Source organism: Xenopus tropicalis, unplaced genomic scaffold (genome assembly GCF_000004195.4).
Source record: "Xenopus tropicalis strain Nigerian unplaced genomic scaffold, UCB_Xtro_10.0 Sca28, whole genome shotgun sequence".
Taxonomy (NCBI): domain Eukaryota; kingdom Metazoa; phylum Chordata; class Amphibia; order Anura; family Pipidae; genus Xenopus; species Xenopus tropicalis.
The window spans coordinates 1,899-27,025 of NW_022279374.1; the positions used below are offsets into that span (position 1 = coordinate 1,899).

The 25,127-nt window shown below is 39.3% G+C and overlaps 1 protein-coding gene across 1 annotated transcript; it reads right to left on the reverse strand.

The window, feature by feature from the left end:
* Positions 1 to 1,963: 1,963 nt before the first annotated feature.
* On the reverse strand, positions 1,964 to 24,609 carry LOC101734538. Its single transcript, XM_031894908.1, has 11 exons — positions 24,235 to 24,609; positions 23,204 to 23,260; positions 20,904 to 20,999; positions 20,353 to 20,423; positions 12,397 to 12,445; positions 11,946 to 12,236; positions 8,261 to 8,569; positions 6,407 to 6,682; positions 5,982 to 6,067; positions 3,125 to 3,230; positions 1,964 to 2,226 (listed from the first exon to the last, which is right to left on the reverse strand). Exons 3-11 carry the CDS (start codon positions 20,995 to 20,997, stop codon positions 2,135 to 2,137), a joined length of 1,374 nt encoding a protein of 457 aa, XP_031750768.1. The 5' UTR covers positions 20,998 to 20,999; positions 23,204 to 23,260; positions 24,235 to 24,609; the 3' UTR covers positions 1,964 to 2,134.
* Between the last annotated feature and the right edge of the window lie 518 nt (positions 24,610 to 25,127).

Consider the following 25,127-nt stretch of genomic DNA (forward strand, 5'->3'; position numbering starts at 1 on the left):
CAGAATACTAGTTCTAGTTGGCACAGCATCAGCTTACCAATTATTTGGCCCAAGTCTGTAGCACTGTTAGAAATGTTCCTGGCTAACAAATCTAGTCAAACCTTGCTGTAACCAAGGAAATATTTTGTTCTGCAAGATAGTAAATGTAACAGACTTGACAACATTTTTGTTGAGGAAACAATAAAGGACTGGGAGGACAAATGTTTTTTTCTCCTAAACACGAGACCTTCTATGAAACCTTCTAGATTTTAAGTCTTACAAGACTTAAAGAAAAAATAAATAATCAAAATGTTCTTAAAGCACCCATTGATGCAACCTGCAAGTGTAACCCTGGGACTACCACCACATCCAGGCTGGCAGTAATTTATGCACTATTCAACAGAGTAGGTTGGACAGGTGGATTGGTGCAAGGAGCATGTATGGCCACAAATACTTTTATAAATAGTATCAATTTGAGCTCCATTTTCATGCTTCACACTTGTGCATGTGTTACCCACCCATTGGTGTGCTATAATAGTAACAGGGGAGGTGTGCGTTGCGTGCAATGTACCTTGGGCATTAACCGGTTAGGGCAGTGTTCCCCGACCAATGGCTCATGAGCAACATGTTCCTTCCCAACCCCTTGGATGTTGGCTCCCTGTGGCCTCAAAGCAGGTGCTTTTTTTTAATTATTGGTAAGAAGGCAAGTTTTGGTGCTATAAAAACCCAGTGTAATGACAAACAGACCATTCTATAGGCTGCCAGTCCCCATAGGGGCTACCAAATATAGCTCTTATTTGCACCCCAGGAACATTTTTTATGCTTGTGTTGCTCCCCAACACTTTTTCCATTTGAATGTGGCTCACGGGTATAAAAGGTTGGGGATCCCTGGGTTAGGGCAACAACTCCCGGCAACTCTATAACAAATATTGCCTTTAGTTATTCTTACTCTTGTGTTTAGAAAGGATGTCATCTGGAATATCTGTCAACTGACAGGCTGAGTGGACAAATGAAGCAACAAAGGTTTCGTCAAACAACAAACTCCTTTTATTTACTCCAGGCATGAGGTGGTATCAATATGTGACTCCAATTTCAATAGTACATCAAGCACAATTCACATAGCTTCTTAGACAGCAAGTAATATCAGAACTGGACTCACACTTAAAACACCTTTCAAAAGGTGATGTCCCCTGCCTTAGTGCAAATTGCCATCATAGTCTGGCTTCACAGTAATTCCTTGCTTCAGGAATCTCACACTGAGCTCAACCACTTGAATCCCTAAGCTGGTGGCCCTTTTACATCATGGGGTTCTAACCCTCTATTCTCCTTATTGGAACTTTCAGCTGCCCATACTATCTATCCGGTGTCTGTCTTTTACTCCTTGAGTGACTATCACAGAACTAATCTTACTCTAAATTTCCTAACTGATCCCATCCTATAACCAGCTCCCAGTGATGGAGGACCTTGAGCCTGAGCACATGTGTGCTATCCATTTTACACTAAGGAAACTCTCTTTTAACCTGGGAAAGGGAAATAGTGTCCCACACAAATCTAGGACCACTTTTAGGTGTCTAAACTAGAAGAAACTGCCTGAACAATAAGCACTAAATTCCTGGGGTTGCTACACATGTGATTGAAAATGAACCTGTTTATATTTTAATGATATAGTACTGGCATATTTACATGTGAATATCTGTCTACCTACCTCTCTATCTATCTATCTATCTATCTATCTATCTATCTATCTATCTATCTATCTATCTATCTATCTATCTATCTATCTATCCATCTATCTATCTATCTATCTATCTGCCTATCTATCTGTCTACCTACCTCTCTATCTATCTATCTATCTATCTGCCTATCTATCTGTCTACCTACCTCTCTATCTATCTGTCTACCTACCTCTCTATCTATCTGTCTATCTATCTGCCTACCTACCTCTCTATCATCTATCTATCTATATCTATCTATCATCTATCTATCTGCCTACCTACCTCTCTATATATCTATCTATCATCATCTATATCTATCTATCTATCTATCTATCTATCTATGTGCACTGGGGCTTGCTTGGAGGGCTTGAACTCAATGACTTTTTTCAACCCAAATTAACTGTGTAACTATGCATTGTCATTCTTTTATATGAAATTGTTTATGTATGTTGTGACTCTTTCCCTAGTAAACAGGTTTCTTTTGATTTTTCTTCATTCATTTTCAAATTGTTGCTTGAAGTTCTTTTTGTTTCTTAAAAAATAATAATAATAATAATAAGGTAGACAGACAGGCAGATAGATAGAATATTCTATATCTTGAACCAACTCCTACTTCATACTCCACAACATTTTGGATTTAAAAATTTGGACAAATTAGGCTGAATACTTGATATGTCCAAAGAACAAACAGGTGTGTTCCAAATCCCCTCCCTCACTTTCTTGTTAGCCCCATTCCTATTTGGATCCTCAATTTGGACTCTATGGTCACTAAAAGAACAGCTGGGAAGTTGCATGCCACATTAAGACCACATTAATGTAGGGACCCACAGGGCTAAGAGCCCCCATTGCTTTAATCCCTACTCTTCCTAGTTCCTACTGTTACCAGGCAGAAAGATAAATAACCATTTGAAATGTATGTGTAAGTATTAGCCCTCATGCTTGATGACCACTTCCTGCACACTGTGTTTATCAGGGGTGGGTCTCTCTCTTTGACCTTCCTCACTTGATTCGGGTGGATGTGTTCCAGCGAGCCTGGGATCAAAAAGCTTAGAACTATCCAGCCTAAGAGGAAACCATTACCTCTAGTGAAGTCAGGGAACAGGGACACCATAAACGATTGTTAGTTAGGGGCATATACAGTATATTATTGTGTATAAGCCAACATTACCGGTGATGTTGCCCATAGTAACCAAGGGGACCATTTCAATCCAATTGCTGATTGGTTGCTATGGGCAAATTACAGATGATATTGGTTGGCTTAAACACTATAAATATGCCCCAGACAGGAAAGATTTTGTAGAGCACATTCTAAAAATGTGAGAGCAGTTTGTGTGCTCCAACCAGGAGAGTTTGCAGAGAGTAGTTCTTCTAAAGGCACTGCTGCCTCAATGAAGGGACTGCAATAGTGAAAAAGTGATAAGGCTACATACCTCCCATCTGTGCCAGTTCTTTCAGGGGCAGTCCCTCTTTTAACAGCTCAGCCTGCAGTCCCGGATTCTTACTGAAAAGTTCCTCATTTCTCTTTGATCTCCTGCACTGAACACCAAAAAAAGATACAGAGTTTCTCAAACTTAATTAGATAAGTAGCTTTGGGCAGAGAGCCCAGAATACTCACCCCCTGCACTGAGATACAATTGTAACTAATAAGTTAAACAAGTCTCTTGGGAAAACTGAGACTCGCAGCTTAAAGGGCAATTTCACCTTCATTAGCAAAACTGTAATAACACATAAAACAAGACCCCAAAAAATGTGTTCAAACTTTACATAACCTGCCATGTTGTAAAATGGGCGTGGTATTTAGGGAGTGTAGTCACAAAAATGGGTGTGGTCAAAACAATTTACAGCACGTTTTCTTTTTGTCCCTGTTTACGTTTTTGAAATGTAGGTATAAGACTATATTAAATCTCTGATCCAGGTCTGCTGTTGGGATCTGGGCCTTTGAGGTAGAAACCCCTAGAAACTTGCTACAATCCCCAAGCTGATCTCCACAGTGGTGCATCTACAATATGCTCTGTTCATGACTGTACCTGACTGCATTCTTTACCATCACGTTTGTGAATACTTTCCTTGGGGATGTTTGTTTGGGACAATATTATTATTGTACATGCTGGCAGTGGAGGTGTGTAGTTGCACCACACCACCTTGACCATCCTTCCATTTTGAGGAAGGGTCCAGTGTAACCCATGTTCTATATCACTAGCTGGATTTTGGCAGTTTTATCCAAAACTTGCCAGTTAGCTAATTTAAATGGACTGTAGCCCCAGCCAGTAGGTTAAAATTATTTATGGTAAAGGATGGGCAGGCACTAAGGTGAATTGTGACCACTGAAAGGAGTGATGGGATGTGTTTTGGAATAGCCTATGGCTCCGTGTGCTTTTGAGTGATTCTGCTTATACCCAATACACAGTACCACAATGGCTGCATGTACTGCAGAAGAAGATGTGCTGTATAAACTATTCAGTATGATTTGCATTCTTTTTATTCTTACATGGATACTGTTCATAAGGTCTCCGTATTCACCTCAACCCTAAAAAAACCTATTGTTATGTATAACAAATTCATGTTACCAGTCGTTCTATACATGGCTGCTGTGCTTGACACACCCTGAGTGTTCCCCCCTCAAGGTCCGTAATGGACGTGTTGTGCTTGCATGATTTATTTTCTGAGACGTAGTTGCATGTCATTTCTACTTTTACTTTTCATTTTGATTTTTCTTTATTTTATTTTTCTGGAGACAGACAATTAATGGGTATCGACAAGTCTACCTGTAACCCCAAATCTAGGACCATATTACATGACAGGCTCGCACCAGGTGGCTATTGAACTATCCACTTCTGCTGAACCAAATACATCAGTGTTTGTAATATATATTCTAATGAAGTAAACCAGGGGACATGCCAACTGTCACTATCTGTTTATGGGCTATAAATCTATGTAGGAGCAGGGGCTAGTGATGTTACCGTTTTACATACAGTAGATCTGGCTCGGCATACTTGAGCGACATGTGAAATTCCTTTGGGCTCACTTTGTGGGTCCTTATTGTTATGAATATCCCTGGAGTGTTACTGCGGGCCTTTCCAATTGGCCCTATAATTCCTGGTCCTTTTTGAAGGCGGTTTGCATTAACTAGAACTGGACACGTTAGAGTTGTAGTTGCACCCGGACACGCTCTCCACCACTCCGTGTAGCCCATTGGCGTCACTTGTTGCACTTCATCTCCCGCAGATCGCCAGGGACCGATGCAGGACCCTCACTATCCTCACTGTCTGCCAGCCGAACCTAGATATTTGTGTTGGTTGCCTATTGGGCACATCTAACTTGCGCTCCTGGTGCCAGCTGGGGTGCGTTGTATACATGGTAACTAGGCAAAAGTGCGCCCCACGCTCCCTACACGCTAATTGAACATGCCCGACCAGCTTCCGCAGCATTTGACTGGGCATTGCCTCAGTGGGCGATATGTTCTGCTCCACATGATGATCATATTTACACACTGTAGTTCAGAGGTCGCTGGGTACTGGTGACAGGTGGTGGTTCCTCTCTGTGTGCGTTCCTTTATACCCCTAGCTTCTCTGGTGCGTCCGGACATGGGTCCTGGGTTTCATACCCGATGCCTGTCTCCAAAAAATAATTATCAACTATAACCTTTTGCTCCTAGCAACTAAGGCATTCATCACCCACATTCATGAAAGCACAGTGAAATGCTTGCTATCTCTGACTGGGAACATTCTCTGTATAGTTCTTTGCAACATCTTTGCATATCTTTTGCAACATGTATCCGTTTGCCTACTAGCTACATGATTTTAAACTTAACCTTGTTTCTAGCACTGCACTCTCATTCTATTTGCCTGTATATGTTGACATTTGAATTTATCTTGCTCTGGTGGGTGTGGGGCTTGTTTACACCGGTTGCCATGGTAACCATGGCCGTTTTTTTTTGGGGGGGGGGCGCCATTTTATGTGGTGGGGGTATTTACTGTGGGTGTTGGGATATGGTCTGTTGGTTTGTCCCTGAGGAAGAGCACTGATTGTGTTCGAAATGTTGGATTTTTTTCAATGAAAACACTTTTTCTTTTGTATCAAGTCCCTATGTGTGCGGCACTCTTTCTATTATATATATATATATATATATATATATATATATATATATATATATATATATATACACTTGTAAAATAAAGGTGTTCCCTTTTGCATTATACATTTTTCAGGACCAGAACTACAGGGGTAGCTTTTGTTCTACTTGGAACTTTGAAGTTGTCAGAAAAAACACAGTAAGAAATACTTTACCTTATAAATAACCCAGCCAATGCAGGACACAATTGCCCCAAACACGAGAACAAATATAGTCCAAAGGACCAAATTTACTTTGGCATCTGGAAGAAAAGGAGAAAGCTCTTAATTCAATGCAAGCCCCCTAGATAGCTAGTATATTATAAATACATATACAAAAACATGAAGATCTAGATCACAGCCATTAGGGCAGGGGCTTATAAATTGAACATAAAATGAGGCCCAACATCTCAGTTTCTCTGGCAAAGGATATGTACAGTAACATGGAGTGCCACTTTGCACATAGATCAATTACTGTGCATTTGATGCTGTACACTACTCATGCTTTTTCGACCTATGCAAAAAAAGCGTAGGCAGGCTGGACTTGCGGAACCCCTAAGGAAGTAAAATAAATATGTTCTGATTTAATTACTTTGGCTTACCGCAGATGTTCTTTGCATAAATTTCACTGGATTTCTGACCCCCTGGGTAATCCACAGTGCAAACATACTTCTCATCCAGAGGTATATAGCACTGCAGTGGGAACTGGATTGTGTTTGCATTCATATAGTGCGGGTACCCAGTCTCATTATTCCCTTTCTGCCAGCTGTACGAAATCACTGAGGAGTTTGATGAGACATGACAGTGGAGAGTGACATTACACCAGCCAGTCCAACTGCAGTCCTTTTCATGCGTTATGTAAGGTGTAGAGACATCTTCTGCAATCAGAATACCCAAAGAGATAACACTAAATGTCTGTAAAGTTTATTTTTGTAAAATTAAGCAAGCAAACAAATACAGGTATGGGATCCCTTACCGGAAGCCCATTATCCAGAAAGTTCCGAATTACAGAAAAGCCAGACCCCATACACTCCATTATAAGCAAATAATTCAATTTTTTTAAAATGATTTCCTTTTTCCTTGTGATAATAAAACAGTACCTGTACTTGATCCCAACTAAGATATAATTACCCCTTATTGGGGCAGAACAGCCCTATTGGGTTTATTTAATGGTTAAATGATTCCCTTTTCTCTGTAATAATAAAACAGTACCTGTACTTGATCCCAACTAAGATATAATTACCCCTTATTGGGGGCAGAACAGCCCTATTGGGTTTATTTAATGGTTAAATGATTCCCTTTTCTCTGTAATAATAAAACAGTACCTGTACTTGATCCCAACTAAGATATAATTACCCCTTATTGGGGCAGAACAGCCCTATTGGGTTTATTTCATGGTTAAATGATTCCCTTTTCTCTGTATTAATAAAACAGTACCTGTACTTGATCCCAACTAAGATATAATTACCCCTTATTGGGGCAGAACAGCCCTATTGGGTTTATTTCATGGTTAAATGATTCCCTTTTCTCTGTAATAATAAAACAGTACCTGTACTTGATCCCAACTAAGATATAATTACCCCTTATTGGGGGCAGAACAGCCCTATTGGGTTTATTTCATGGTTAAATGATTCCCTTTTCTCTGTAATAATAAAACAGTACCTGTACTTGATCCCAACTAAGATATAATTACCCCTTATTGGGGGCAGAACAGTCCTATTGGGTTTATTTAATGGTTAAATGATTCCCTTTTCTCTGTAATAATAAAACAGTACCTGTACTTGATCCCAACTAAGATATAATTACCCCTTATTGGGGGCAAACAAGCCTATTGGGTTTATTCAATATTTAAATGATTTTTAGCAGACTTAAGGTATGTAGATCCAAATTACGGAAAGACCTCTTATCTGAAAACCCCAGGTCCCAAGCATTCTGGATAACAGGTCCCATACCTGTACTGTAAGTAGAGATGAATATCCTATACAAGCTCTGCAAATTTATAGACATAGATGCCCACTGTAAAGCTGACTTCCTCAGTGTTGGAAAGCAAAACGGCAGCTCTCACACAAGAAACTATAAATTTACACTTTTCTAATATACATGAAGATTTATTTTGCATTCTCAGAGCAGCCATGAACTTGATTACAAAAAAGAAAAACATGTTAGCAACTGTAATAATAGCCAAGCAAATCATTATAACTAGTCCCTACTAGAAGGCTCAACTGCTGGGCTAATGTCTCAGGAGTCAGAACAGTGGTTAGTCTGCAGTTATCACTTAGATGGATAATGGATAACACCATCCAGGGTTAAATAAGGGCCCTCCAAAATAAAACAAAAAACTTGGTAGCAGAAAATAGCAAGAAGCTAAAAGATGGTGTATTTACATGGTATTAAACAAAAACATTCAAATATCAATTGGGCAGCATACCCATTGATTACATTTCTTTGATACATACCGTATACAGTAAGATTATAAAATAATTCATCTTTACTGTCTCTGCAATTATATGAAGAGGACAGTGTGTACTCCCCGCTGTGCTCCATCCTCATGTCATAGATTTTTATGTGGGAGTCCTTGATGTATTCCATGTGGTTTTCGAAATGAGGAAAGATAGAAGAATTATCCTTATTGTATATTATGACATCAATTGGATCCAACATTGTTTTGTTTTTCCATCTCATAGCAAAACCATTTGTAGAACAGTCAGGTAGACTTGTGTTGGCTGTAAAAGATATGAAGTGTCCCTTAAGGGACAGTTGGTTGCCTACAGTCAGTGGAAATAGAAATATAAAGGGGGTAAGCCACTTCAATGTATATACACACAGATTTGAACTTTTCTGGTGCTCCTCTTTAGAATACAATGCACCTGGGACCAGGGATCTTTCTAGGTACCACTCCATCATCTTAAGCTGTATTTCTCCTGGGATCCCTTATGCCTATCTGGACTTGCTGGACTTGAGTATGATCAGTATAATAGCATTCTCCAATCTAGTTAGGTACAAGTATATATATACATATTTGTATGTATATTGTGTTTTATTCACATTTGTTTGACCCTCGTTTAAATAAAGAGCAAGAAGCTCAGCTTCCGTAAGCAAAATAGGCTGCAAGTTTGGGATGTTTTTTTAATGGGAAATTGTAATTATCTATATTTTGATTGTACAGGTATGGGACCTGTTATCCAGAATACTCAGGACCTGGGGTTTTCCGGATAAGAGTTCTTTCCATAATTTGGATCTCCATAGCTTAAGTGAGAAAAGGGAATCATTTAACCATTAAATAAACCCAATAGGGCTGTTCTGCCCCCAATAAGGGGTAATTATATCTTAGTTGGGATCAGGTACAGGTACTGTTTTATTATTACAGAGAAAAGGGAATCATTTAACCATTAAATAAACCCAATAGGGCTGTTCTGCCCCCAATAAGGGGTAATTATATCTTAGTTGGGATCAAGTACAGGTACTGTTTTATTATTACAGAGAAAAGGGAATCATTTAACCATTAAATAAACCAAATAGGGCTGTTCTGCCCCCAATAAGGGGTAATTATATCTTAGTTGGGATCAAGTACAGGTACTGTTTTATTATTACAGAGAAAAGGGAATCATTTAACCATGAAATAAACCCAATAGGGCTGTTCTGCCCCAATAAGGGGTAATTATATCTTAGTTGGGATCAAGTACAGGTACTGTTTTATTATTACAGAGAAAAGGGAATCATTTAACCATGAAATAAACCCAATAGGGCTGTTCTGCCCCAATAAGGGGTAATTATATCTTAGTTGGGATCAAATACAGGTACTGTTTTATTATTACAGAGAAAAGGGAATCATTTAACCATGAAATAAACCCAATAGGGCTGTTCTGCCCCAATAAGGGGTAATTATATCTTAGTTGGGATCAAATACAGGTACTGTTTTATTATTACAGAGAAAAGGGAATCATTTAACCATGAAATAAATCCAATAGGGCTGTTCTGCCCCAATAAGGGGTAATTATATCTTAGTTGGGATCAAGTACAGGTACTGTTTTACTATTACAGAGAAAAAGAAAATACATTTTAAAAATTAGAATTATTTGCTGATAATGGTGTCTATGGGAGATGGCCTTTCCGTAATTTGGAACTTTCTGGATAACGGGTTTCCGGATAAGGGATCCTATACCTGTAGTGGCAGTGCTGTACTGACAAACAGAAATCCCATGCCAGTGTCAAAACCAGGGATTTATAACCAGAGGAAGCAAGAACAGGGCAGGGACAGACTTACAGGACAGCAACTAGAGACTTGTACAAAACAGTCTAATAATTCAGCAGAGCTTGTTGTAAGATAACCCATTTTGTGGGATATTGCCTGCAGCTGGGTTGAGGTTTTGGGCCATGGAACACAAATAGGGAAAAAAGTAATTGATGATATCCACCAGACTCATCAAGAGGAGCTGTAGGCAGCACACAGCAGCCCCTGGTTCTAAACCAGAGAGTTCCCGACATACGATAATGACCCACAATACATTACCAATGTGCAAGTAATAAAATAATATACCTGCTTAACAGTGGTCTTAATACTGTGTCTCATGTCATATATATTACCAGATCAAACCTACAGTGGGTCAGCTAAACATCATCAAAGCAATTTCAACCCTGTTAAGAGCATTACTTCAAGGCACTGACTTGGTCATTACGTGCTTCCATGTAAGGACACAGAACAGAAATGCTTGTCCTTAATTGATATATTGACATTAACAAATACTGTTCTTAATTTATTCTCTTAGCAGAGAAATGTAAAACCAGTAGGGACCAACATATCTGTAAGCTGAGAAGAAAAAAAAAAACCTTAGTTATATAATAAAAGGTGCAAGGTTTGTTACAGGTCTAATTACTACAGAAACCAATTAACCGGAAGCATGTACAGGTCAAAAGGGGCAGAATTTGTTCTCCCCACCCGTGTGAATTGTTTACCAGTGAAATTGGATTACTAATAAGGGAAAATGCATTACATCCCTATAAATACTGTTAACTAACTGCTCATCCTTCATAGATAAAGGATGGATGTTTGATTGGCTGTAACTTAGCAACTACAATAGTAAATAAAAAGGAGAATTTATTTTTTTTAACTCAGAATATTTGCAGGTCATGCAGAATTGTGCTTACTACAGGGTAAAACCTATATTGGCACAGTTCTATTTCTCTGTACCTGTTAAAGGGGTTGTTCAACTTTGAGTTAACTTTTAGTATGATGTAGTAATATTGCGAGACCATTTGTAATTGGTCGTCATTTTATATGATTTTTATATGATCAGTGACCCCCCCCCCCCCATGTTAAAGTTGGAAAGAGTCAAAAGAAGAAGCACATAATTCAGAAGCTATAAATATTGAAGACCAGTTGAAAAGTTGCTATGAACTGGCCACTGTAGGGACCCATAAGGTAATATGGTCTCTTTATGGAGATCCGAATTACGGTAGACCCCTTATCCGGAAAATCTCTGGTCCCAAGCATTTTGGATAATGGGTCCCATACCTGTACTGTATTTTGCATTTATTTATATTTTATTTTGCTATTAAATACATAAAAAAAGAAATAATATACATACATTTATATGTTTCTGACCTAAAAATAATGAAAAAAAAAATGAGGAACCTGTTGATTCAATTGCATAGACAAATCCCCCACAATTCTAGAATATCAATGGTAAGAAACAGTGGGGCTCATTTATCAACACTGGGCAAATTTGCCCATGCGCAGTAACCTATGGCAACCAATGAAATTGTTGCATTCATTGTTCTACATGCAGCTGACTGAAAAAAGGCAATCACTGATTGGTTGCTATGGGTTACTGCCCATGGGCAAATTTGCCCAGTGTTTATAAATGAGCCCCAGTGTGTTTCTGTGATTATTTTGGTTGAGCACTTAATAATTAAACATAAGACCAATCAGTAAGTTTCTCTGTCTAAAAATATGGACAGTGACATGCCTCTGGCACATTTGCCAAAGACTGAATTGTTGCGATTCACTGCTTATACTCTGCCCTTGGGGCAAATGCATGAAACTTGAAACTAGTGAATGAAAAGCAGAATCACAGCTTTATGTACAAGTAAAACTGACACCATGGGACATATGTTCCGCTTTAATAACTGAATGTTACTCACAGTTTTTGATTAGCGAGCAGTTATTCTCTATGTGAATGGTGGCACTTTTCTCATTGGCTGAGCGAGACACGGTGCAGATATACTCCTCATTTAAACATGAATTGCTCGGCAGTGAGACCTGGATTGTGCTTCCATTTCCATAACGCTGGTGTCCGGTCTCTTTATTCCCTTTCTGCCAACTGTACGATATCCCTGAGGAGTTTGCTGGGACAGAACAGTGAAGGGTGACGCTACACCAGCCGTTGGCATTCCTTCCAATGTTCACCTCTATCTTTGGTGTAGGAACAGTTTCTGCAGTCGGAATACATGAAAGTTAAAAAAGACACATTTTATACAGGTAAGTATAGTACATATCCCTTAGTCCCTTAAATATAGCAGCATACTGTAGTTGAGCAGCCATTGCGCTGTTCCTGCACCACAGAGCACTTACTGGGGCAGCGACACTACTCACTTGTAACAGGTGGCGTTTTGGACACATGGATGAGGCCAAGAAAGAACATCTGCAGGTACATAATAGACAGGAGAAGCCTCACACAGGTTTCTGGTTAGGGGACAGGAGCTTTGGTGCTATCAGAGCGAGCGGGTAAGGGTGCAATCCTTTCTGATAAAGCTGCTGTATAGAAAGTCTGCGCAGCACAGGTGTAATGACTAAACACCGGCACATTCATTCATAGCACCACGCCCAGTATGTACATTGGATGTAAACTTGAAGTGTGCTTCCGTAACCCTTTCACTGCCAGACAATTTGAAGCTTCTGGAACTCATTGTGAAAAAGTTTTTGAACATTTTGCACTCTTTCACTTGGGAAAATGATATACTGTTTTTTTCAGGGCAACCTAAGCTTTTCAAAATGTGTGTGTGTAATTCCACTTCTGTAACAAGCTATAAGCTTCTAAATGTCTAAAGAAATAATACAAATAATATAAACATATATATATATATATATATATATCTATCAGACACATAAATAATGTTATGCACAAAAATACAACTGATTTGGAAAGTCCCATGTCTCCTGAATGTGCCAATACCATATATATAGTTATTTGGAGATTTCTCACTTGTCTAGGTCAAAAACTCTCAGCAGGACACTACCAAATTTCCAAAGCACTGCTCCAGAAAGCTGCATACTTTAGATTTCAAGGCCAAAAATTCCACTAGGAAGTAGGTTTACAGTAGCAAACTATACATTTCTGGAAAGAGCAGATTTAAAATAGGTAAAACTGTCCAAACAAATGTAACGCTACATTGACTGATATTTAGGCAATGTTCAGCTAGAGGGTAAGAGCACAGGCACACATGACTCTAACACAGGGGATGGGCCCTTCCAAAGGGGAAGAATGCACTTGAGAGATGTCGCATAACTACAACTCTCCACTGCCAAAGGTAGTAGGATGCCAGAGGCAAATAACTAGAACTTGATTTATTTGTTCAAGACAAAATATTTGCAGGTTGACTACTCACACCAATGAGGTAGTACAGCAGAACATAAGGCGCAGTCAAAATAAAGGCAGATTGTTGTAGCACCACTGTTGAGACCAATGTGGGAAAGTAGACTGGAGTCCCAAGGGTTTCCACCTTGAATGGCCCAGATCCCCACAGCCTGGGCCGCCATCAGGGGGGTCCAGCCATGCTAAACTTTTCTGGTTAGCTAGGGCCCTCTTTAATCAAATACGGCCCAGTCCACCTTAAGGGTGGGCATGTTAAATTTCATTGGTGGTCAGCGGCTAATCCGATTGGTTGTGCCCCATGCGTATGCCTGACGTCAGTACGCACAGGGCGCAACCTTATAAAAGGGCCTGTCTTTCAGAGGAGTCTTAAGTCGCCGGAGCTGCTGCCGCTGAAGGGTAAGCCACCGCCACTGAAGAAGAAGACTCCGAAGAAGAAGCTGTCACCGCCGAAGAAGAAGAAGGCGCCGCCAAAGAAGACCATCTTCAGGTGGCACTGTGTATTGGGACAATTGGGGGTACTGAGTATGGGGGGCACTGTTTGGGGCCCTTTTTTATGTCTGTGTGTCCTTTGTACTGGTGGGAGGGGGGCCCAGAAAAATTTGTTGTGAGGGGCCCCGTGATTTCTGATGGCAGCCCTGCCTACAGCTGAATTCTATTTTCTTTATGTGAAATTATTACGCAATCCTTGCATTTGATATACTTTAAGAACAATTGTTTCTAAGCAGCCATACAGCCAACCATACAGCATGTACTGTGTCTCAACTGGAACTTACTCTAAAGGTGGCCATACACGTAGCAAATGTTCGATCGTTCCCACCGTCCACTGACTGAGAAAAAAAAATGGGGAAGTCATGTCACCAATTGATGGGCTTTATATATCATGTGTTTTTCTCAGAATGTATGCCTATGATTAAGTGCGCAAATGCACGAAACGCGTCAAGCGTTCTGGGTTTTAAAAGGATGTGAATAAAGACTGAATTTTTTATTTATTCCTTGGCTGTCCGTGGTGCTTCGAGAGCCATTTCTTCTGAGAGTGTGGGGGGCTCCTGCCCCTAAAGTGAACATCCATCAGCCTTAAATTACTATTACCGTTAAGTATGGAAACACCCACAGTGTATATATTAACCCTGTGTTCATGTGTTGAACAATTAAACTATCACTTTTTATTAAATGCGACACTACAATACCTGGCACCCAGGTATCGTTTATGACTTTTGGTGTGCAGCTTATGAACTGTTTGTACCTATAACTATATATATATATATATATATATATGTACACTACAGTACAAGGTACTGTTTTAATATTACAGAGAAAAGGGAATCATTTAACCATTAAATAAACCCAATAGGGCTGTTCTGCCCCAATAAGGGGTAATTATATCTTAGTTGGGATCAAGTACAGGTACTGTTTTATTATTACAGAGAAAAGGGAATCATTTAACTCTTTTACTGCCAAGCACGTATGGCATACGTGCTGGCAGTAAAAGGGCTTAAACGCCAACGACGTGTCTCATACGTCGTTGGCGTTTAAGCGCTGCTAACAATGACAGCCCCCCTGGGCAATGTGCCAGGGGGGCTGTCATCAGGGTCCTGCGAGCCGATCGCTCGCAGGACCCTCCAGGAAGCAGCAGATGCGATCGCATCGCATCTGCTGCTTCCTGCTTCCTCCCTCTCCCCCAGCGCCGGCCCAAATGACGAAGGAGGCGATCGGTCTTCAGGAACAGGTAAGGACTTTTTTTTTTTATTGCATTTACACACTTTTACACACTTTTACACACTTATACATACATTTATACACACTTACATACATTTACACACACTTACAGCACACATTTTAGCATTTTTTTATTTATTTATTTTTTTTTCATTTTTCACACTTTTATACACTTATTTACACTCATATACACACTTACACACTATCACACAACTTTTACACATGTACACACATGTATACACAAACACTTTGGTTTTTTTTTGTTTTGCTTTTTTTTTTTTTTTTTTTTTCATTTTACCACTTTGGTTTTATTTTCTTTTACCTAAAAACTGTTTATTTTGACAGCGTAACTATTGGATCAGATATTCTGGCCACTAATTACACTGTCATGTAACTTATTTTGTTGTTTCACTGATTTGCACAATTTTTGTGGTTTTATCACATTTTATCTCTATATAAGTGTTCCTGATCTGTTTTTAGCGTAGCTTTGCCAGGTGTAACTTTGGTGTACAAAAATAACTTTACCCTTGTTGGATTTGTCAGAATGTGTACTTTCCAAAAATATATGGTTTTCTGGGGGTCCCTGTGTAGTTTGGGGGTCTTACTGCATATAATAGGCTGTCAGGGGGCTCTGTGTGCAAAAGCTGAGCTGGCAGGCGAGAAATCCTTATGCGCTATTTTCATTTAGGGTTCAGTACATACCGCAGACTTTGGTATATCTATGCATATTGGGCATCAAACTGTTCAGTAGGCCTCTGGTGTTCCTATTTGGGGTGACTTGCCTTTGTACGCAAGAAATTGTGTGAGATAAATGCGACAAATTGCAACATTTTTAGGCAATTTTCTGAAATGTCATAAAAACCAATAACTTTAGGAAAGCTCTGCAGATTGGTACTTTGGTGTAGAAAGGACTCTTTACCCTTGTTGGATTTGTCAGAATGTGTACTTTCCAAAAATATATGGTTTTGTGGGGGATCTGTATAGTTAGGGGAAGTTTTGGCACATAATACACTGACAGGGGGCTCTGTGTGCAAAAGCTGAGCTGGCAGGCGAGAAATCCTTATGCGCTATTTTCATTTAGGGTTCAGTACATACCGCAGACTTTGGTATATCTATGCATATTGGGCATCAAACTGTTCAGTAGGCCTCTGGTGTTCCTATTTGGGGTGACTTGCCTTTGTACGCAAGAAATTGTGTGAGATAAATGCGGCAAATTGCAACATTTTTAGGCGATTTTCTGAAATGTCATAAAAACCGATAACTTTACGGAAAGCTTTGCGGCTTGGTACTTTGGTGTAGAAAGGACTCTTTACCCTTGTTGGATTTGTCAGAATGTGTACTTTCCAAAAATATATGGTTTTGTGGGGGATCTGTATAGTTAGGGGAAGTTTTGGCACATAATACACTGACAGGGGGCTCTGTGTGCAAAAGCTGAGCTGGCAGGCGAGAAATCCTTATGCGCTATTTTCATTTAGGGTTCAGTACATACCGCAGACTTTGGTATATCTATGCATATTGGGCATCAAACTGTTCAAGTAGACCTCTTGGTGTTCCTATTTGGGGTGACTTGCCTTTGTACGGCAAGAAATTGTGTTGAGATAAATGCGGCAAATTGCACATTTTTAGGCGATTTTCTGAAATGTCATAAAAACCGATAACTTTAGGAAAGCTTTGCGGCTTGGTACATTGGTGTAGAAAGGACTCTTTACCTTTGTTGGATTTGTCAGAATGTGTACTTTCCAAAAATATATGGTTTTGTGGGGGTCTCTGTATAGTTAGGGGAAGTTTTGGCACATAATACACTGACAGGGGGCTCTGTGTGCAAAAGCTGAGCTGGCAGGCGAGAAATCCTTATGCGCTATTTTCATTTAGGGTTCAGTACATACCGCAGACTTTGGTATATCTATGCATATTGGGCATCAAACTGTTCAGTAGGCCTCTGGTGTTCCTATTTGGGGTGACTTGCCTTTGTACGCAAGAAATTGTGTGAGATAAATGCGACAAATTGCAACATTTTTAGGCGATTTTCTGAAATGTTATAAAAACCAATAACTTTAGGAAAGCTCTGCAGATTGGTACTTTGGTGTAGAAAGGACTCTTTACCCTTGTTGGATTTGTCAGAATGTGTACTTTCCAAAAATATATGGTTTTGTGGGGGTCACTGTATGGTTAGGGGAAGTTTTGGCACATAATACACTGACAGGGGGCTCTGTGTGCAAAAGCTGAGCTGGCAGGCGAGAAATCCTTATGCGCTATTTTCATTTAGGGTTCAGTACATACCGCAGACTTTGGTATATCTATGCATATTGGGCATCAAACTGTTCAGTAGACCTCTGGTGTTCCTTTTTGGGGTGATTTGTCTTTATCTGATCTTTATCAAGAAATTGTGAGAGATAAATGCGGCAAATTGCAACATTTTTATGCGATTTTCGAAAATGTCATATAAATCTGCAAACTTAGGAAAGCTTTACAGCTTGGTACTTTGTAGCAATAAGAAATATTTACCCATTATAGATTCGGGGGGATGTGTATTTTCCAAAAATATATGGCTTTCTGGGGTGAATGTACTTTTTTTGTAGCATTATCCCACATAAAGGATGTAAATGTGTTGATTTTGCAGGAGCTGAAATGATAGATCATATGGGGGTATGTTCCCATTGGGGCCCCTACATGCCACATACTTAGGTAAACCTATACATATTGGGCATCAAACTGTTCAGTGGACCCCTGGCGTTCAAATTTAGGGTGTTTTATCTTGGTACCTAACACTATGTGGGAGATAAGATGCTGCAAAGTGGAAGCTTTGAGGGGATTTTTGGAAATGTCATCAAAATTGCTAACTTTAGAAAAGCTGTGCGGCTTGGTACTTTGGAGTAGAAAGACATGGGTACCCATTTTAGATTCGGGGGAATGTGTACTTTCCAAAAATATATGACTTTCTGGGGTGAGCGTACTTTTTTGTAGCTTTATCCCACATATAATGATGTAAATGTGTTGATTTTGCATGAGCTGAAATGACAGAAATGACAGTATATATGGGGGTATGTTCACATTGGGGCCCCTACATGCCACATACTTAGGTAAACCTATACATATTGGGCATCAAACTGTTCAGTGGACCCCTGGCGTTCAAATTCAGGGTGTTTTATCTTGGTACCTAATGCTATGTGGGAGATAAGATGCTTCAAAGTGGAAGCTTTGAGGGGATTTTTGGAAATGTCATCAAAATTGCTAACTTTAGAAAAGCTGTGCGGCTTGGTACTTTGGAGTAGAAAGACATGGGTACCCATTTTAGATTCGGGGGAATGTGTACTTTCCAAAAATATATGACTTTCTGGGGTGAGCGTACTTTTTACTAGCTTCATCCCACATATAATGATGTAAATGTGTTGATTTTGCAGAAGCTGAAATGACAGAAATGACAGTTCATATGGGGTATGTTCACATTGGGGCCCCTACATGCCACATACTTAGGTAAACCTATACATATTGGGCATCAAACTGTTCAGTGGACCCCAGGCATTCATATTTAGGGTGTTTTATTTGGTTACTTTATGACCTGTAGGAGATAAGATACTATAGACTAGAAGCTTTGAAGCGATTTTTAAAACAAATCACAAATTTTGATAAAAACCAATAACTTTAGGAAAGCATTGCGACTTGATAGTTTGGAGTAGACAGACAGTTGTGCCTATTCTGTATTCCCCAGAATCTGTTCTTTCCAAAAATGTACAATTTTCTGGGATAAACCTTCTGTTAGTGGAATTTTGGCCTTGAAATCCAAAGTATGCAGTTTTTTTGGAGCAGTGCTTTGGAAATTTGGTAGTGTACTGCTGGGAGTTTTTGACCTATACAAGTGAGAAATCTCCATAAAACTATATATATTTGGTATTGGCACGTTCAGGAGACATGGGACTTTCCAAATCAGTTGTATATTCGTGCATAAAATAATTTTTGTTTCTAGTATGTGTGATTATATTATGGAAAATTTGATTTTTTTTGCATTTTTAGACATTTAGAAGCCTATATCTTGTTACAGAATTGGAATTACACAAAAATTCTACCATATTTTGAAAGCTTAGGTTGTTCTGAAAAAAACGATATATTGTTTTCCTTGGTAAACTAAAAGTCCCCCCGAGGAAAGGCCCCTAAAGTGAAACAGTGCAAAATGTTCAAAAACGGTCTGGCAATACAAGTTCCGCTTTGACCAAAATGGCTGGCAGTAAAAGGGTTAACCATGAAATAAACGCAATAGGGCTGTTCTGCCCCCAATAAGGGGTAATTATATCTTAGTTGGGATCAAGTACAGGTACTGTTTTATTATTACAGAGAAAAGGGAATCATTTAACCATGAAATAAACGCAATAGGGCTGTTCTGCCCCAATAAGGGGTAATTATATCTTAGTTGGGATCAAGTACAGGTACTGTTTTATTATTACAGAGAAAAGGGAATCATTTAACCATGAAATAAACCCAATAGGGCTGTTCTGCCCCCAATAAGGGGTAATTATATCTTAGTTGGGATCAAGTACAGGTACTGTTTTATTATTACAGAGAATAGGGAATCATTTAACCATTAAATAAACCCAATAGGGCTGTTCTGCCCCCAATAAGGGGTAATTATATCTTAGTTGGGATCAAGTACAGGTACTGTTTTATTATTACAGAGAATAGGGAATCATTTAACCATTAAATAAACCCAATAGGGCTGTTCTGCCCCCAATAAGGGGCATCCCAGAATGCCCTGTGTACCATAATGTTTAATTTCCTTCCTAATAAGGCAGGGCTGCCCAGCTGGAAACACGAGGGCTGGATGTAGCCCTCCTAAATATGTTTATGTTCCCCCAAGCTTGTTGAATACTATTTTATTATAATCCAGCCCCAGACATGTCAAATAGCAAATATGTGGCCCCTGGCATGTGTATGCTTTAGTAGCACTAAGGTAATAGCAGAAATTCTGCTGATATGTAAAATGGTCGCCTTTATACATAGTTACATAGTTACATAGGGTTGAAAAAAGACCAGAGTCCATCAAGTTCAACCCATCCAAGTAAACCCAGCACCCACAACCCACACCTACCAATCTATACACTCACATACATAAACTATATATACAACCACTAATACTAACTGTAGATATTAGTATCACAATAGCCTTGGATATTCTGCTTGTTCAAGAACTCATCCAGGCCCCTCTTATAGGCACTAACAGAATCTGCCATTCATACATTCCACCTTACCTCCTTCTGTTCTTGTTGTTCCAGGTCATTGAGTTTTTTTTTCGTTTCCACCATGTTCTCTGCAGAACATCCTGAAAAAAACACCAAAGGCAGAGTAAAAACTGGAATCATTTGACTTTGAATTAACCATTATTTTATTATGTAGATCTGTAAATTTTACAGAAATTTCAAAAATAATCCTTTTAAAATTAAATTATTACCACTTACAATATAAAAAGATAGAATAGAAAGCTAAGGAAGTAGAGAATTGATTCAATTATATTATTGGTATAATTATTATTATAGAGTGAACTCTAAACCTTCACCCATTGATAAATATGTCTCTAAAAATCCCGTAGGAATGAATAGAGAGTGGGGGATTTTTACTGCAGTGAGCTCCGCACTTTCTTTAAATCTACCCCTAAACGGGTGTAAACTTTGAACATATACGATTACATATAAAAAAAAAACAACAATGTGGGGAAACGCTGTATTGTGGAAAAAAACATTCAAAATTGCACTTGCACTTGTAAATGACCCCTAATGTGTATTGTTTTACATGTTAATTTTACCAATTTTTTTCATCTTCGGAATAAAAAGGAAACCCAGGATCAGTGCAACCAATATAATTACTGCGATCGCCACTGTAGATTTTTGTTTATTCATTCCTGTGGGATCAAAACATAAAACATGGTCTAGTGGAAATATCACATTCATTTTTATTATGTGGATAACATAGTAACACAGTAAGAAAAAAGACACGCACCTATGAACCTTTTATCTCTATATATAACATGTCTAATTGCTAGATGATCTCATCTGAAGCCTCTCTAATTTGCCGCAGAGGGCAAAAAATTCTTTCCTGACTCCAAGATGGCAATCAGCCCAGTCCCTGGGGCAACTTGTACTGAGACTTGTACCCCTGTATTCCCTCACACACATCCAACCCCTTCTTGCACCTATCTAATGTATCTGCCAGGGAGGGAATTCCACAACCCCACAGCTCTCACTGTATATCAATGTTTCGGTCGCATCCTGGGACCATTTTCAATGGTAACCCTAAGGGTAAGGACACACAGATTTACTAGTAGCAGCTACTTTTCCATGGCTACTAAATGCCAGAAAATACCCTGCAATAGACAATACTGAGAATCGCCTTTGCTAAACCACACATAGAGACAATTATCAGTAATGATTAGCACTGTTAGTTTTAGTAGCCGTGAAAAGTAGCTGCTACTAGTAGCTCCCTATGGCACACACACTGTGTATCTTTTATATGCACAGCTGCTATGGATATTCATTGGAAGCATAACGACACTGGGCCGCACCAGTTCAGTGTCAGTAGAGCCATTGTGCCTGTGGCAAAAAGCTCGGGTCCTGCCTAGGCTCAACACTAGACATTAGCATTCTACTAGATAGCTCAAAATTTAAATACATAAGGCCTTCTGACACCATAGGGTTCATTAAGAAACACACGACCAAGTGTGGGTGCTCTAAACTGGATGCAATGGAGAGCACCTATTCTGTCATAATTGTTATGATATACTGTTTATTTCTAAATTACACCGTTTACATAGCAAATAATTCCTTCTGCCATTTAACATTTTATTCTTGAACCAACAAATGTATTTGTAGCTGTAATATTGGTGTGTAGGCGCCATCTCAGTGCATTGTGCCTGAGTCTGAGCTTTCAGCCAGCGCTACACATTAGAACTGCTTTCAGCTAACCTATTGTTTCTCCTACTCCCATGTAACTGGAGGAGTCCCAAGCCGGACTTGGATTTCTTACTATTGAGTGCTATTCTGATACCTACTGGGAGCTGCTATCTTGCTCCCTTCCCATTGTTCTGCTGATCGGCTGCTGGGGGGGGGGGGATATCACTCCAACTTGCAGCGCAGCAGTAAAGTGTGCCTGAGTCTGAGCTTTCAGAAGGAGCCAGCGCTACACATTAGAACTGCTTTCAGCTAACCTATTGTTTCTCCTACTCCCATGTAACTGGAGGAGTCCCAAGCCGGACTTGGATTTCTTACTATTGAGTGCTATTCAGATACCTACTGGGAGCTGCTATCAGGCTCCCATTTCTATTGTTCTGCTGATCAGCTGTTGGGAGGGGGGGGATATCACTGAAACTTGCAGCGCAGCAGTAAAGTGTGACTGAAGTTTATCAGAGCACAGGTCACATGGCTGTTGCACCCTGGGGAATGAAGAATATGGCTAGCCCCATATACAATTTCAAAAATAAATGTTAAAAAAATCTGTGTTTTTGAAAAACAGATTGCAATGCAGGATTCTGCTGGACACATGTTCTCCCATGACAGTGTTCCTTTAAGGTACTTGTGTCCAAACACACTCCTGCAATCCGAAATGGTGCCAATGTGTCCATCCTGCCTCTTCCGATGAACAGTATGCATCTGTGGGGAACCTTGATGCTCTAGGGTTCCCGAGGTTGGTTTCATTAAAAGGTGCACCAGATTTGCACCCGGTGAACTGAATGCAAATGTCTTTTTGAACATGCACTTTGGAAGTGATGTGACTTCTACTCCGAAAATGCTAGATGCAGCTTTCACCTGATTTTGGTCAGAATGCAAACACAGTTGTATATATTTTGCTACATCGGGTGCAATTGAAGCAGATGCAGTTCAGAGCAAGGCCACTTACATTGAAATTATGGGGATAAATGCTGAACTATGGGTAAAAACATGGCAATTTGATTTTAAAATGTCACTTTGTACTTGTGACATTAGAAGGATATCACATGTATAACATGATAGGTTTGGTTCACTGCATCATTGAGAAAGACTGGGTATTTAGCTTAAATTCATTTATATCAACTTAATAACATTATCCTGATTGTTAGAATAGAACACTGACCTTTGTGTTCCGTGAGAGTCCTGTGCAATTCAGCCTCGGATTTGGTAGTAGGATTCTCTGCAATGTGAGAAATAAATGATAATTGAATGTAAAACACATTGAGACTGGTAGTAACCTTTCATTTCAAGGCAGATATAAAGCACCACAAGGGTACGCAGCACTGTACAATCTTACAATATACAGAATTACACACAGGGAGGACAAGTGTTATAATAAATAAATACAATAAATATATATAAATGCACAGGGAATAAGTGCCATGTGGTATGAGACACAGTAGGAAGGAGGTCCCTGCCCCGTAGAGCTTACAGTCTAAGTGGTTGGGTAACATACAGGCACAAACTGGAAGATATAATAGGAAACTTTATATATTGGGCAAATAACACATGAGCAACCATATAACCCAGCATACCTGCAGCCTAATGTAACTGTATTTAATGCAGCTCTCTTTAAAAGTCCCTAACTGATAATACACTGCATATTTGTTAGGGATGAGCAAATTTGTATGCTTGATACAGTTTCAAGGCAAAATTTGCGTTTTCCCCTGCAGAGGAATGCAGGTAAGGATGCCCGTGTATAAGAGACCTGGCAGCTCAGTAATCCAGGGGCAGATTGCCAACTGTTACACTTAACTTCATTAGTCGGTACATTTCTCAGCAACATCTATGAGTGACTGTATCAATTATAACAGCTATCCATAGTTACTGGTGTTTTAGTTAGGGGTAAGAATGAACAAGCTTCTGTGTATGCAGATTCCCCCCTAGACCCCCCAGATGGATTCTGTTCTCAAACTAGCCTTCATTACTACTACCAACAAAAATTTGACTTTGATCTTCAATTTGATCTAATTCAGAACTCGAACGTCTGGTATTTACAAAAAAAAATCTTGATTGTCTGTCTCCTTCAGCTTCATTTGCACCTGGGATCTGTACAAACTCATAAAGACAAACTTTCAAAGCAGCTTAAGTTGCCCTTTAAAATGAAAATACATAATCTGGAAAAGTCATTGTATTGTTAAAATGGATACATACCTATGACTGTGATATTAAATTTCAAATCATCTTTTTGAAGTGTGGTGTTATAGGAACACTTTATAGAATATAGTCCAGAGTCATTTATTCCAAGGTTACCCAGCACTATACTGTTATTTATAACATTGATGATGTAGTCAGACTCTGAAATGTTTCCTTTGCAATTCTTGCTACAGTTTCCTATGTGCCTGCGATTTCCTTGTTTTTCCAACTTTACTTTAATATCCTCTGGGATCCCTTTTGTTGAATTCAGTCTAATCACAAGAGAACAGTTTATATACACTTCAAATTGCTGAATGTTATCAGAACTGTTGATATGTACTTTGCACTGTTGAAGTTCATCAGATTTCTCTGCGAGAAGAAGGCAGAAAAGAAGCTGATTAGACTCTGCCAGGTGGATTGTACTTTACACACAGAGCTACTAGTAGCAGCTACTTGTCGTGGCTACTAAAATAGACAATGCTGATCATTTAATGATAACTGTCTCTATGTGTGTTTTAGCAGAGGCAATTCTCAGTATTGTCTATGGCTGGGGATTTTCTGGCATTTAGTAGCTGTGAAAAAGTAGCTGCTACTAGTAGCCCAGTGTGTCTTCACCCTTAGGGTCACCCTTGAAAAAGGTCCGAGGATGTGACCAAAACATTGATATTTGCACATTAAAGATTCTTTTTGATTTTTTCAAGTCCTGTGAGTGCTTCATCATCTACATGGTTATTTCCTTACCCGGCACCCAGGCAATTTACTCAATTTTTGGTGAGTGCCCTCCCTCTATCATGTTATACTATATATACACATACATACATAGAAAACAAAAAACAGCAGCACTTACATAATGATCACTGTGTTTGATAAAGGGATGGGAGTCCCGAAAAGTTTTTTAATCTTTATTATAT